General features: G+C 43.4%; 1 protein-coding gene across 5 annotated transcripts in view; it reads right to left on the bottom strand.

Annotated features, from left to right (window-relative positions):
• Positions 1 to 1,974: 1,974 nt before the first annotated feature.
• The window catches only part of JCAD (junctional cadherin 5 associated), a gene marked incomplete at its 3' end in the record, with an annotated part of 33,269 nt that continues 18,645 nt past the window's right edge, over positions 1,975 to 16,598 (bottom strand). For 2 of the 5 annotated variants that reach the window (XM_082044117.1, XM_082044119.1), the window contains 2 exons: positions 11,368 to 15,017; positions 1,975 to 7,297 (listed from right to left, as the gene is read on the bottom strand). In XM_082044117.1, coding sequence (XP_081900243.1) covers positions 7,263 to 7,297; positions 11,368 to 15,017 — 3,685 coding nt within the window. Of the gene's footprint in view, positions 7,298 to 11,272; positions 15,018 to 16,598 lie in introns of those variants that run through there. The other 3 variants (XM_082044115.1, XM_082044116.1, XM_082044118.1) reach the window with 2 other exon arrangements.

Here is a 16,598-nt window from a genome sequence, read left to right as displayed (position 1 = left end):
TGATCTTGATTATCATTACAAGAAATGGTCTTATTTTAAGGGGCAAAAGGAGGGAGTTGGCTTCCTTCCTTTCTGCGTCACCCCCCTGAGGTATGACATTTGCTGTGTTAACACCTCACTGCAGAAGTGTTGCAAAGGGACTCCCAGGAGGCTGTTTTTCTTTCCCCCAGGAAAGGGAAGATTCAGAGCAGAACACAGAGAGAGATAATACAGCTTTAATTGAACCTGAGCATGCATACCATTGTCACCCAGAAAAGGTCAAACATGTTCTAGGGCTGTAAGAGGTCAGTGGGAGAGATAAAGCAGATGAGGTGTGTGTAGCGCAAGATAAGAGCTAAGGGTCTTATGCTATTAGCCAAGGGTCAGGCGTGTGTGGGCTGGTGTAGCAAGGGGTGAGTAAGCTGGAGTGCTGGAGAAGGGGTGAAGGGAAGGCTGGGAGGGTTTCTGGTTGACTTAGCAACACCATCCACTCACCTTCACCCACCCCTACATCTTCCCTCTGACTTGCATTGCAGGCCAGGATGGCTCTGAGCACATACAGATTTGTCTGGAGGGAGCACAGGCTATGTTGGCCAGACCTGTCCCTGTCTGGTGGCAGGCAGCAGAACATCTGCCCACCTGGAGCATGTCATGGGTGTGCTGGCCACGTAACATCCAAGAGCAAAAGCGAGAGATGGCTCCTGGCTGCTGTGGGCCAGCATCGGCCTTGGTACAGCTGCTCTCCTTTTGCAGAGAGAGCAGGTGGGAGCAAGTGCAGGAAGGTCTCTGCCCTCATGCCCTCACCTTTCCTACTGGACTGTGTGTGCAGGTTTCCCAACACACGGCCAGCCCCTTGTTCTGAAACATCGGCTCTCAGGGTAACAGGACACTTTGGTCCCTAGCCATCCTAGGGACTTCCTCCTGTTGTAGCTGATAGCAAATGGGCCAATACTACTTTTCTGGAAAAAGTAATGAACAATGTGTGTGCATTGATGCAGGGACCAAAACTAAGGAGAGGAGTAGGAACAAAAAACACCCATCAGCAATTGGAAAGAACTCAATGCCTTCCTTCTCCTACTGGCAAAAAAAAAAAAAATAGGAAAATTGGTTTCTAGATGCAAATTGAGTAGAAACTGGGCTTATGCTGGAATAGGGATTTTTATACTTCCAGCAGGTTGGGGAAGGAGAGGGTGTAGTGAGATCAGATTGGCTAGATGATGGAAAGAAAGGACAGCAAAACTACCACAGTGATTCACATCTTTAGCCTCCCCAGATCTTTCTGGTCTTCTGTTGCACAGTTTTGTTGGTGACAGGTGGGAAAATCCAGGATGAATCCATTGTTTTTCTACAGCAGTGCATGTGAATATGACAGTAAGACCTGACCTGCTTGTGAGCCAGTGACAAAAGACAGAGCTGCACATTTTAGCCATGAGCAGCCTACACTTTTGCCTGAAAAAAATTATATTAACATGATAACTTAGTTCTCTTGAAGTCCTATCAGCACAGATACAGAGGATGCCATTCTTTACTGCAGCATAGCCAAAGTAAACAATCCCAGTGCCATATCAACTTGTGCAAAGGGAGTGGAAAATACTCACATGGAGTGGAAAATGCTCTGACACTGTGGGTTTACCCAGTGCAGATGGCTGGTTGCCAGGCAGGAAAGGAGGAATCGACTCTCACACAGAGGCGGAACATACCCCAAAGGTAGCAAACAAAGAGAACACAACTTGGAAATGAGTGAGCTACAGTCTGTGCTAATCTGAGAAAGTGCAGATGTGGAAAGTAATTCTCTCAAGTTCACACGATTTCTGTACCTGATGGTATAACAGGCCAGTCACAGTGCCAGGTTTTGAAGCAGCAGTCCCCTGGAGAATACTGCAGCCTTTTAACACTTCACCAATACACTTATCTTTCTTGAAGGCAATACAAACATCAGAGCACATGCTCCATTTCGGCCCATGATAACAACATCAACAACATCACAGAGGAACATACCCATGCAAAATCTTTATTTGGAGAATGTCTCCTCTTGAATAACAGCACCCCTCCAGTTTACACGTAAGCCCAGAAACACAGTATTTGCATTGTGCAGAAGAAAATACAAAGAAAATTCTGAAAGCACATTCATCTTGTGATATCATGTAAATAGTATTGTAATTGTTCACCCCTTTTTCCTCTCTTTTTATACCTTTAAATCTGCCCTTGGGCTAGTTAGAGCAGAAAGCCATGGCAATGAGCTAGTATTAGTTTTGGAGACAGGCCACAGTATCTTGAAAGTCAGTATGGAGAATTATCTGCATTGTATGAGGTCAAAGACACAAGGATACTGGTACACTGTCTAGCACATATATCTCCCTGTTTTCCTTCCAGGTTCTGGTTGGAATGGTTGATTATTTTCTCTGCTGGTCCAGAGCTCAAAAGAAGGCTGAGATTGCTGCTGTTGAGGGTGGAAAGTTCCTCCTTCATTTTAGTATCTGCATGTTATTGCGGTTTCTCTTGGCTGGGAAATTTCATTTTTATTTCTAATCTCAGCCATGTGTTGGTCAATTCTGACTTCAGTTCCTTTCACCCTCTCCCTGCTGTGCAGCTCTGCAAGCCATATTGCAAACATATTTTTCAGCATGGGTGGGAAGTAGCACTGAGGTTTGGGGCTTTGCTATTGATATCAGGATTTCCCTTTTTCTTTGTTTGAAACATTTTTCCTTTAAAAATAGAGATGATGATAAACAGCTTTCTTTGAGTCCCCAGGAGTGAGGTACAGTGAACATTTTCAAGCAACTTTAAATGAGAATTAAATCACAATTTCCCAGCTTTTCTAATGAATTCAGTGCTATAGTCATCATCTCATGAAATCTTCAACTTGATCCTTTATTGGGATTATGCAAAGAAAAGAAGTTTAAACTTTGTAGACTCCACTTGTAATTAAATCGCACTCCAGTAAACTAGGACTGCAGCATCATGGCTTATTGCCAGTGGAGGGGAATTAGGGGATCGTTTGATCCTCAACCAAGAAAATACCGATGTCCTCCAAAAGGACAGCTTTACAGAAAACATTCAAAAGGCTGACAAGCTGACAATCCTTTCCGTTCCCTTTAACACTGTTTTATCTCTCTTCTTTGAGCTGGTGGCTCCTGACAAGTAAAGATTCACATCTCATATGTACTTGCCACTATCAGATCTTGAACCTGGACAAAAGTGCCCACTTTGCAGTTGCAAGAACTTCTGCCATTTAAATGCAAGAACATTTCACTTCTACTTTTCTCCCAAACTCTCCCCTAGTTTTTCTTTTGAAAACGAGCAGTGAAGAAAATACCAACATTTTAACCCAAAGAGAAGGTCAAGTACTATAAAAGTAACATTCATCTGGCAACAGAATGTTGACCCTAGATGTTAATACTGGTCTATGATACTAGACAATCAGAAATATTATACTAAATTCCAATACTCATATGTAAATAAGCTTGATGAGACTGTTTTTTTCAAAGGGTGACATTAATTCTGTCACTTGACCACTTTAAGCACATGCTGTCCTTAATTTTTTTCAGGAGTCATTGGATGTTTCAGTAGAGAGACTTTTTGCTCAGGAGCTGAGTCAAGGACACTTGATGATTTCGATAAATGACAGTTTGCAGTAAAGACTAACCCACCTGTGGTAGGCATTACAATGGTCCTTCTTCTGCCTAGTGAAGGCTTTGTGAGTTGGTAGCTGACAAGCGATGCTTAGTCAGGCGTTTCGTGGGCATTTCCAGCAGCACTGACCAGGAGCCGCTCAGGGGCATTTCCCTCCCCTGCCTCCCCGTCCTGCCGCGGTGCCGCTGGGATTCGACTTTTATCGCTCTTCTCGGAACACAATTCTGCCTGGTTCAAAATGCCTCCAGCAAGGAGAAGGGAGCGGGACTGAAAAGAGCGGTTCTCGGGGAACCCAGGCGCCTCCGTGCCCCGGGCAGCCGCCGGAGGGACCGGCCGGGCCTGCATGGGCGAGCACAGCTGCACCAGCCAGGTCTGCAGCCCCCGGAGCTCACGGTGACTCTTCTTTCTGTGACACAAGACCCTGAAACTTCGTGTTCATTGTTTATCTCCCCAGCAGCTTGGCACTGCCACCAGTTGCTGTCACCATCACTAAGCCCTGAGGCTGACGATCCATTCTGGATTTCAGCTGGGTGAATGGAAGGAGATGGCAGGTCCTATTTAGCTATCTATCTCCCGAGGAGTCTCCCTATTAAGCATTTTCAAAATATATAAACGAGGCATGTTTTTTTTGTGTGAATTTCTGGGAGTGCTCATGAAAACAGTATTTTCCCAATCAAGCCCTTGGATAACCTGTAATCCAACTCCAGCTTCCCCAGCTGCAGCAGTACAGCAACAGCACAAGCTGGATACACAACAGCTTGTAACAATGCAATTTCAGATGTTCTAGCTCTGCTCCTTCTCCAGAGAACAAAGATAAATGCACAGTCCTTCACTGCTGCCCTGCAGTCACACACCTGTGCTGAAGGATGGGCTGGAACAGGCTGGCACATCCTCCTCCTCTGCAGCCACCCAGCCCCTGCCCCTGCCCTTACCCGCCAGTGCTGTTCCCATGACAGTGTTATATATCCATGGAGACAGCCCCTGAAAGTCACCATTTACTGTTTTTCAACTACATCTGGTACAAAAGGAGCTTTCTGTTGACTACTATTTGCAACGAGCAAAAGGTTTCTGGAAAGGTATTCAGCTGTGGTACCATCCAGCCCATTCCAAAAGCCGACATTCTAATTGTGGCACAGGTACTGTAGAAACACTGAGCCACAGTCATTCATATAACTACGCTGCATGTATTTCTTAGCTGTCTGTATCATAGTGTGAAATGAAAATGAAATTTTTAAAGCAGTACTAGTTTTAGTCTTTCATCCACTGGTCAGTCACATACTACTGCAAAATAAAGCTTACTAACTTCCTAGGTTTTAATTTCTCATTCTTAGTCAATAAAACCTATCCTGCAATATTGCTGCTTCCTTTGTGTTAAGATCGTGTCTGTTTATGTGCATTGGAAAAGTAATTACTTGACATGACTGATGAAACAGACATATTGCAGAATCAATTAACCCCCTCCCCATCAGAAGAAAATAAAATGCACAGAAAACTCCTGTTCCACGTAGGCATGAACTGAAGGTAGCAGGACTGGTTATGTGGGACAATTAACAGCTCTCCAGAAATCAAGGATAAATTAAAACTTTCAAGCTATTGCCAGGCATCTCAGCTTTACTAGTAAGTGGGATGATGAGAGTTGAAGCAATTCTTTTTCATAACTGTTTTTTTAATAGGCAGAATTGGTTTGGGGAGTGGGGAGAAACATGTTCTGTAGCTATTTACTAGCCCCTGTATATCCTAGATGGTGATGAAAAAAGGTGGATATAGTAAGAATGGTGGCAACAGTTTGTCAACAAGTATTGCTACACAGCATGCACAAGAGTTAATAAAATAAATTATACACCAGATTTTCTTTTCAAACAAGCTTTAAATAGTCCATATGTAACAGAATCATGTGTTACAGACAAGAAATTCTTGCTGCCAAAACAGAAGATGAGTGTTCTACCCTGTCGTTCTTTCCAAATTACAGACTTCGGAAAATACATTTCAAGAAATTAGAAGATTTTAAAAAACAAAATTATGCTAAAAACCAGAAAAGGCCATTAGAATAGACCAGTGAAGTACATGAACAAGTCATCTGAAGAATGTTAGTACATAGGTACTTTGAAAAAAACACACAGGAGTGGACATAAAGGCTTCAAAGACACAGATACTATGCAGGCTAATTCAGTATCAAAGAGCAGAATGCATAGGCTTTATTATAAACTCCGTAATTCATGCATTTGTGTGTGCAGATAAAATATACTTAAAGCCATGTATTTAAATGCCTGAACTCCTCCCTAGCAACATCAGTTGACTTCAGGGAAGAATTAAACTCAGATTTGTTTTTTTATACACTGGCCTAATCCAAACCCATCATCTGTAAAAGGGAACAAAGTGAAAGGAAGAAACCTGGTATCATATCTGAGCCACTTGGAGACACTGGGACAAAGATCCAAACCCACTTTTTGGTAATTGCTGTCACTGGAATGCAATGGCAGCAACACCAGCCCAGACGGTTCTCAGCTGTGTTTCAGAAAGTGGTTCCAAGAAGAACAATCCAAGGGTTGAGTGGAAAATAGAAATTAACCCTGTAGTACATACATACATACACACATAGATGGCTCTTTTCAGAACAAAATAAGGTAGTACTACTGAGTATGTGGCAATATGGGGTGTGCATTAAGATATATAAGTGAAATCTGCTTGGGGCACCTTCACTCAGAGGGATAAGTCTTCTTAAAATATAATATAATAATAATAATACTTCTTTATACTTGCCACTTGTTAGCAATTGTTTACATCATAGAAAAATAGATAGTATTCTGTAACAAGAAATATAGTTACTTTGTTAAAATGGGCTATTTTAAACCAGTTACTATTCTTTCATATAAAGAATTTCTAACAGCAAAACAAAAATAGGTAATACTGAGTGCAAAACAGCCAGTGGTATACTTTGCATTGGTTTGAAACACTAGTTGTGAGCTACTATAATTACACGTTCTGTACACTGTACTACAAAAGTCTTCCATCTTTTAGAAGTTCTGGGGTTTTCACCTTTCTTCTCTCTAGGTGGCAAGTAAGTATTTAATCCAAGTAAATTCAAACTCTACAAGCCAGAAATAATTTCACAATCACTCCTCGCTACCATTCTCTTGCATTCCTTCCCCCACATAGTGCAGCAGCACTTTCTACTTATGGCCAAAAATCCCTTAAGTTAGACAAAGTTTAGACTGTAGATACTTAGAAGTTTAGCTTATAAATTCACATTCTTTTAAAATTCATTTCACTAATCGCCCACGTTTACATTTACACCAAGGAGAAAACTCAAAAGCCTCACTTCATGCATTTCATCATCCCCGCTGAAGACTGAAATAGAGTTCAGATGAAAACTCTTTGCCAACGGTAGATATTAAGTCTTAACGCTACAAAGCCAGATGGTTCCAATGTAGAAGTCAGATTTTTCTGTGGTCTTCACAACAGTTTCAGATACAAATAGCTAATTCCTAGTGGCAGTGGTAAAGGCATTATCAGTACACCACGAACACCACAAATGGAGGCAATTTCCAAACATCAAAGAACAAAAAAAAACAAACAAAAAGCACCCAGAAAAAAAAATCAGTGAAACATTCTTAGTAGAGAAGAAATCTCTGTTCTCCTTTCTGTTCATCTCACACCTTTTCAACTTTGGTGGGGTCATATGTATCTGAAAAAAAGACAAGAAAACACTATTAATAATGTATTGTGAAATCTATTCAACATTGCTAGCTATGGAAACGAGACATTGTTTCCCTAGCTTTTATTAAAACAAACAAACACCAAAACTACTACTGGACTTACAGCCTTAATGATACATACTACATTCCTGACCCAAATTCTGTATTTACACCAGTGTAATTTGGGAGCAACTTGGATCAAATATATGCAGATATAATTTGGGAAACCTTGAGTAGGTAGGAACAAGCACACTGACTGCTAAGTGATTGCTTATAGTTTTCAGATGCTTCCACAGGGAGAAAAAGACATATGATTTGCCCTGCATTGTACTGAACAGTAAGGACAAGTAATTGCTTTAAGCATCCTAGCAGAGTGTTTAAGGCTGGCTGAAGAAGTGATGGTGCCACCCACTCATCAGGATTTCTTCATTCGATCGCAAATCTTTGGTTTCAGACTAATTCAGTAGAATGTGGGAAAGAAAAGCTGCATTGCTTCACTATGGTTGGACTGTCTCAGTCTGCAGAACTGCAGCTCACATTCTTCATAAAGGACTGGACTGGCTTACTAACACTGGTCTTCATTTTCAGCCTAACTCCTGTCAGTTCACAAGGACAGACCATGCGTCGGTTTTCTTTTCCTGAAGCCCCAAGGATGCTCTTCTATCAGATTTTTTTATTGGATTTATCCCAACACTGGCCATGAAGTGAGCCTTTTCCTTCACCCTCGTGACTCTGGGACAGCACTGCCTTGTGAGATCTGCCTACCCCGTGCCACCACGCACACATCTGACTTACCCTTGGCTCCCTCGGATGCACACTAATGTCATGGAGGAACCAGGGCTACCTATGGAGGAGTCTGTAGGCACACGGGGCCTGGACAAACCAGTGCTGCAGCCCATGCTACCAGGTGCTACCTCGCTGGTCTTACACAACCTAGGTGTCTGACCTCACCTTAAACATCCCTCCTGTAGGCCACGCTCCCACAGCACTCGGATTTAAAGTGTTGAGCATGAAAATATGCACACATAAATATCACACTTTGGACTTATCACCCTCAGGACTTTCATGTTGATGTGAATGTCTTCATTCAAACAAGCATAAAAACCCTCAGAGGGAAATTTCTACTCCTGTGTGCAAGTGTCCATCTGCAGCATCCACACTCATACCAAGGGGAGACAGGATACGAAAGAACTTCTGGATTTGGCCCCAGTGGGTGTATTCTTGATGCAGGATCCTTTATCGTATCTCTTGCCCACGCTCCTCAAATTGCTAAGCCAGCCAAGAAAGGAGTCTGTGCCAGCAACGCCTATGTTTTCAGAACTGCTTATCACTATTCAGCCTCTTCTGGTGTTTCCAAACTTCAAGAACAGACAACACATGAATGCGAAAAATGAAGAGAAAGAAGTTTTTGAGGGCTAGTGCACTCCAGGATAATGCTGTATCTTTCTAAGCTTAATGCTCTGATGGTGTGGGAAGATGCCTGTAAAGAATAGAATAGAGCAGAATAGAGTAGAACAGCATAGAATCATTTCAGTTGGAAGAGACCCTTAGGATCATCAAGTCCAACTATAACCTAACTCTAGCATTAAACCATGTCCCTAAGAACCTCGTCTAAATGCCTTTTAAACACCTCCAAGGATGGTGACTCCACCACTTCCCTGGGCAAAGCAGTAACATTTTTTCAGTTGTAAATATTTTGCCATCTAAACTGCTAGAACATGCAAAAATTCTGAACTGTTCTGTGTGAGGCTGACCTAAGAATAAAAATGGCTCAGCATTTCAGAAGCCTGATTTTCCTAAGGCCAGACACATTCACACCAATAGGTGCTCACTGTTTGGCAGGGGGGCAGAAAATCAGGCCACATGATATGGAATGTCTGCATGGCTCAGTTTATTACTTGAAAACTTACCCATACCCACAGCACCCAAACCAAGGACACAAAAGGTCTAGACTGCCAGGCTACATCATACTTCTGGGGGGACAAACATTGGAGTTCTAGCACTGATACAGAAACATTTATTCAACAATTGATTAAGCTGATTTGAAATACTCTCTGCAGGAACAAAGCAAGATCAGCAGCCTCATGGAAGCAGTCTTCAAACAGCAATGGTGAAAAGTCATCCAGTGCATTTGGGAACACTTCGGAGATTCTTCTAATGGCAGTATTTGCATAGTAAGATCAGTTTCTTGCACTCAGCTTCGTCAGAGCTCTTACTCTGAGATGACTGTTCATCTGTCAAGCTGCATTATACATATAAAAACTGGTTTCTGCTAAGGGCTCTAGCCTTCGTGATGGGCCCAGTCTGCAGTTACAAGACTTTACTAATATTCACTCTCTAAAAGCAACAAATACAATGGTTTTCCAGGATTAACTCTCATTTTGGCTAGTGAGCTAGTCTGGAAGTTGGAGTGAGGGTTAACAGAGGAAGACACAGCATCAGGCCTTCCTACAAACATGAATCTTCAGTCCTGCTCCATTAAGGTAAAGTGAAGATCTTGCATGCATCAACAAATTCAGGTCTCTTTGAATGGGAAGAAGCCAGTGGAGGAGACACCTTCCTGCCCCATGTGAGTGCATGTCACCTGTGGTACTGGATGTGTGGCGCAGGAAGGGACATCCACGCTACCCGGACATGGGATGGCTGTTACATCTGCAAAGGAACTACTGCAATGGGAACACACTGCAGAATACAAGCCTAGCATTGTCAGCAAGAGGGATAAATTTAGACCTAATTTACTGCAGAATAACTCTCCAATAAAACACACACAATCTGTTTTGATACATCCCTGAAGTCATGTCACCACAACAGTTACTGTCTTCGCTCCAGCAGAAACCCCAAGGGAGAAAAGCATATGAAATGCATGTGGGGCATACTAGACTTGATGGGTACAAGGAAGCTGAATTAGTCTGGAAAATCTGGTCTAGGGAAATACGGTTCAGAGCAGAGAGAGACATAGAGCTGTGGGATACAGAAAAAACCATGAAGGGAAAGGCTGCAAGACTGTAGGAGTCAATACTTAGAACTTATACAAATACTTCTCTTCAGATGGAAATACATAAATCTGCTTTAAAGTATGCTCCATTTAATTTCAGTCCCTCTGCACTGGAAAACTGTTAACAGATTTATATCAATGAGGTTTAATGAATAACCTGTGTAGATTTAAAGGTAGAGTGTCAGCTGTTACAGAGAGGATGGAAAATGGAAGGAGGAGATTAATATTAACAGCTTTCACACCATGCATTTGCTCACTCCAACTAATTTAATGGACTAGACATGTGTCCTGGGAGATTTATTCCTTTACACACATCTATGGCAACAACTGATTTTCAGTTGTTCAGCACAACGCCATAGGAAAACCGTTTGGCAGGAAGAACAGCTTATGTTACTTTGGGCATGCATATGGACTACACAAGTTTACATGCTTTTGAGAAATAAGGAACACACACACAAAAAAAGGTGTTCACTGAAAAAGTAAACTTTCCATTTGACCTGGGGATAATAGTTATTTTCAACATCTGATCTGGAACATATTCATGAGAGAGAGAATTTTCCAGGCCCTTTAATGCAGTCATTTCCCAGAGGCTTCACAGAAGGAACATCAGATTTTTATTTTTAGTTTCTTCTGAACTCTGATATAGCATGTGTCTACTTAAGTATTAGAGAGGGAAAAAATGGGTATTCAAGGAGAGGCTATGATTAAATCACCACATCTTCCCAAACACTGGCACTACAGCAACTATGTTTGAACTCCGCTGTTTGAAGCTGGCCGTTCCCTGAAACAATTAGACAGAGAGAAAACCTCAGGGAGTGCTTCAGTCTCTGTGAATGAGTTTCAGTATCACAAGTGAGTTTTACAGTAACTTTTCCTAAAATGGGATCAGCAAACACTCATGTTATCTATTCCACAAGGAGAGCAAAGGGGGTGGCAAACAGATAGGGGTAGTACCACCTACAGCCTGTTACTATTTGAGCAGCGTTACGTGGGTGTGAGCAAACCGATCATACCCATTACATAAAGAAACAGAACCCACTTGGATCTCCCATAATAGACTCTTACCTAAAGAAAAATCTCTGTCCATCTTCTTCTTGTCCATTCCACCTAAATATCCATTTTCACTGAGAGAGATAACACGCTTGGAAACAGCCCCTGAGCTTGCTAGTTTGCCTCCTCTTTCCTCTTGTACCCTCGACAGCTTCTCCTCATCCGCATCCTCTCCCGAGTCTGCACTTTTAATGCTCAGACGTCTCATCCGGGACACAGAGTCAACTTCTTTCATTCGCACTAAGCGATCCATGGCAGTCCGGCTTGGTGGAGATGCGAGCTTGCCTTGGAGTGTCTCTATCACTTTCGAGGTGCTTCTCATTCTCTTTTCTGAATGATACACAGCTGACCTGCAAACCAAGTTTTGCTCCTCACCTTGGCTGGGACTTGCAGGTTGTTCAAGAACTTGCTCGGTTACCAGGGTTTTAGCACTGGCTTCCTGCTGAGTGCTCTGGTGTTCATCAGGGTATAAAGATCGGCCTCCTGCTCCAACAAAGAGAGCGCTCTCTGTCCAGCCACATTTTCGTCTGCCTTCATAAGAACTATCTTTTTTTCCTTCTTTGTCACTTACTGTGCTCCCCACTGATGACTCAAAGTCCTGGGCACCATTTGCAGGGCTGGGCCCTGGATGGGGTCCAACATGGTCATCCAGAAGGAGAGACTCCACTGCTACATCTATACCTAAAATTCTTGCAGCTCTTGCCTCCAATGACTCATTCACAGGGATTTCCACTGCATTTGCATTTGAAGAGTGATCAGAACTGTTAGCACCAGGTCCTGGGGCCACATCAAGTCCCACTGACCTCAAATCTGGCTCAGAGCGTCCTTGGTTCCTCTTCGTTAAGGATAAGTGTGCTACCGAGCCTCCCTCTAATTCTGTATCATTTGTGAGAGTTGCACCTTTACTCAGTTTAACAAAGTCTAGGTAATTTTGGTGTTCACTCATCTCCTGCAAGACAGGGTTATTGAAAGGATTACTGGGACATGAACTGCTTGGGCTACTGGACAAAACTCTCTTGAAAGGGCCCACGCGAACTGGCTGCTTGCTTGTTCTGCTCTCGGCTTCCCCTGTCCTGGTTTCTGTTATCAGACTTCCATCTGCTGGCCTGACTCCTTCACTGCTCCCTCCTGCCTGCCAGGAGCCTCCAGCACCAACGCAGCCTGGCTCGCAACCATGCTCCATCCCCACGCTCCAACTTTCAGACTTACTTTTAACTCTTCCTGACCTAAATACAGGCATCTCTGGCACAACCGTTTCCAATTTCCCACCATGTTTTGGCTCCTGGTTGGACTTCTCATTTCTGGATGCCCTCCTCTCTGTAAGGGCATCTGCCTGCGGAGAAGCTGCACCACTTTCCAAATCTTCTTCACTGCTTGTGCTCTCCTCCTGCTCTTGCAGCTCCTTGTTAAAACTTTCCAGCTCACTTATTGCATCCCAGGGACGGCGACTTACAGGCTTCAACAGGAACTGCCCAAACAGTTCTTTACTGTTGCAGGGAGCGCTTGCTTCTCCTTTAACTACATCTCCCTTGGGAAGAAAGCCGTTTTCCCTCTCCTGGGCAGGCGTGGGCTGGCTCTGGTGGGCTTTTGGGGAGGGGGACTGAAGGACTGACGTGGCAGTCCTGGAAAATGCACTGTTGCTAGACTGGCTGAGGTACATCTGACCCTTCATGCCACATGTGCTCTGTCTGCAGCTTCTCTCATCAGAAGGCAGCCCTGCCTGTTTTGACCCGATCATGGATGCTGTACATCCTAGGAGCTTTGGAGACAGTGGTTTGTTACTATTGGGCTGCCCAGGCTTTGTATCAGGGAGAAACTGTGGGCTTTTAGGTTCTTCAGTGAAATTGGTCTGTGTCTGCTGGTCTTTGTAGTGATCACCTGGCCAGGAGCCAGAGTATTTGAGCTCTCTGTGTTTTGCAGGCTGAATAAATCTGAGGTCATTCATTTGTCTGAACTCTTCTGGTCTCCACAGCTCTTGTTTTTGTAACTCATTTTTATTGGTCATGCTTCCTGTAAGTGCTTGTAACTCCAAGTCCGTTGAAGACATACTTAGGAGACTTTGTTCTTGCAAAGCCCCATTGTTATCAAACCCATTCTTATCAGGGCTCTGGGTTATGTTGTTGTTCCTATCTGTATCTGGCAGATTGAATTCTGATTTAACTGGGATAGAGACCAAACAAAATATAGTTTCATTCATTTTTTTCTTTGAACTCTTTTTGCTCTGCATCCCGGTTCCAGGTTCAAACTTTTTCACTTTTGTAACAGTCTCACAGGTGCTGTCCATATGTGAATGTCTTACAGAAAGTTTGCCTCTTGTGTACTCCGCACTGGCTTCATTATGGGGGTTGTGATTAGTTGTGCTATAACTGCCTCTTTGGTCCGGCAAGGCACAATTTTCCTGATCTCGGATGGATGGTGCCAACCATCTGTTACTATGGGTGGAGCTGTCAGAAGTTCTTTCTCCCTTTGCAGAATTGGACAAGCTTGCTGCATCCAAAAAGGCACTGTTGTACTGTACTTCAAGATTTCTCTCTTGCAAAGCACCAGAACTGGGACTACATGCATTTTCAGAGTATGTAGTGTTGTCCTGCAGACCTCCCGGTGGTGCAATTTTAATATGTCGTATCCGAGGGTCATCAAAGGGAATATACTGAACAGAACGCAGGTGGTCAGCGGGACGCCTCGCATGGCTTTGCTTCCCATGAGGAAGATGGTTGTCTTTGCAAGGGTCACCCCCCGCTTCAAAAGTATTCACGGCTGGTCGTTGGCAGGGGACAACCCGCTCCTCAGGACCCTGCTGATCGCTGCTGGCGGGTGTGTCGTCGTTAGGCACTTCACTGAGGGGATGTGGGGTTACGTTTTGGTGAGATGGGGATTTGTAAGATGGAGGAGGTACATAGACTGGGGGCTCCAAACCAGAGTCTTGAACACAAGCATCTTGCCTAGGCTCATTAACTTTGGCTAAGTAGGAGGTGGGTTCCTCTTTCTGGCAGTGGTCCTGGAAACCCATAGTTTCTGCAGGTGCCCTGGTCTGTCGCTGCAGGTCGTAGGATGGAGGCTTGAGAGGTCTCCCATACTTGGGTTTTACCAGGGGAACGAAACGGCCTCCCGTTCCACGGTGCTTGGCTGGTTCCACACTCGGTCTGTTTGGGGGGTAGGAGGGGGTTTTAGCTACACTGAGAGAGTTCTTACTGTTGGTCAGGGAGGGCATTTCCACGCACCTCATGCTCTCGGGCGAAAGGACCCTCGGCAACGACTGCGATTTTCCTTTGTTGTGGGCGCCAAGCACGTTGTCTCCCAGGGTCAGTGAATACAGCTCTTGAAGCAGCTTCTCCCTGTCACCCTCGGACATTTGCCTCCCGACATTTTTTGGCTGGTTCCAGCTTTCCATTCCCAGACTTTGCCATTTGCAGTCACCAGGCACTTCGCAGCTCTCCTGCAAGCCACTTCTCCTGACGTATCCTGCAGCCGTCCCCACCTTCAGCTGGCTCTCCTTGGTGTGCCGGGGACCCCCTGGTGCTGCAGCCAGGCCTTTCATTTCCACACAACCTTTCTGGGAATAGCCCAGGAGCACACTGAAGTCCTGTCCTCGTCTTCTCCAGTAGGCAAGATCTTTATCAGTCTTGGGCTGGGAAGACCAGGCTAATGGAGGCCTGTCATAAACCCTGAAAAAGAAACGCAATGTCACAGGTGGCTTGCACAGATGCCCCTTGTGTGTCCCTTATGGGTAAGGCCACGAGGAGGTCAAATGTTGAGTTATGCCAATGGGGTTTGTGAAATCTATTCGCAAACAGATGACTTTATGATTTTAATGAGAGGATTTAAAAGTCAGTCATTAACATGAGTAAAGGAAGGGACTGATGCTCTGCTGGCATGTTGTTAGCTATGCAAAGCTGTTAGAAAGAGAAACAAATGTACACAGTTCGGTGCTGTGCAAACATGCACAGCCCTCCTCGACGGACACCAGAAACAATTGTGCTGAACTTATTTCTGCACTCTGCTATATCAAAACCTATAGGCATCAAGGGGACTACTGTGGTACACAAGTTTAATAGGAATCCAAAGCTAAAAAGCAGAAGTGGGGAGAACAGGTAAGGGGCTATTTCATAAGATACAGAATTGTAACAAGCATGATTTGCATCCTAGTACAAGAGATTAAATTAAACATGTCATTTCCAGTGTTGATTCTTGTTCATCCTCCAAAGGGAACAAATATCTTGAAAGTACTTTGGATGAAATGATACATGCCACAGCAACAGTGATGTATCAGCACAGTTCTGATTAAGATGGAACCACTATTTGAAATCTGAAGTAGCTCAAAAGAAGTATAACGCTGTTACATAAAAGACAGATTAACTCCAGCAATGTATTACTGAAATATGAAAGACATTAGACATTTTATTGCATATTAGAAATTCAGAACACACATTTACAGGAACAGAAAAGTTGTCTGTGTGTTCTGAACAGACTGCAAACTATTTAGTGTATTACTGCAGAACAAAATTAGTATCTTTCTATATAAATAATTAATCTTCTACTTGAACCATGTTCTGCTATTCTTGTACCTTAGGTGTCCAACAATATAACTGCCTTTACACTATGAAGCTGCCACCAGCATAAGACTGGAAAGAAAAATCAAAATCGACAGAAATAGGACAAGTACATAGATAGAACCTAAGAATTTATTTCTCTTCCCTCTACCCCAAGGTATATAAACCGTGTCATCTGGTTCTTTTTTACTAAAAACAATGATATATACAAACAGCAGTTTGTGAAAATTCAGAATGAAAACTAAGCAATCCAGATCCACAGCAATTTTCTTGTATGTATGTTATTAATAACTTCATCCTGCGACTATAAAAGTTTAAAATCCAAACTGGGATAAGGAGCATCTTGTTCATATTAATTCAACTGTATTAAGACTTAACATCTGAACAAAATGTTCTGCCTCTGAAGCACAAAGTACAGTTCGATTGCCGAACCCCAGGAAGTAACAAACGACTTTGTTAATCAGTGAGATACAACAGGACACCTCCTATATTGGAAAGTTGATTGCTGTAACAATGAACATTTCCATGCCTCTCTGCATGTGGAAACATGCAGCTGAACAAATGCTGCCTTCTGAGATTATCAAAACTACCTTTTCATCTCATTCCCATGCTTCTATGGCACCATTTGTATCTGCTTTTACAAAATGAGGTGAGAAGCAGGGTCTAGAAGTACTGAGGAGGGAATGGACAGATTGC

The sequence above is a fragment of the Streptopelia decaocto genome, assembly GCF_964273445.1.
Source record: "Streptopelia decaocto genome assembly, chromosome: 2".
Classification (NCBI taxonomy): domain Eukaryota; kingdom Metazoa; phylum Chordata; class Aves; order Columbiformes; family Columbidae; genus Streptopelia; species Streptopelia decaocto.
Note: the sequence above shows the minus strand (reverse complement) of the source record. Positions and strands in the feature narration are given on the sequence as shown.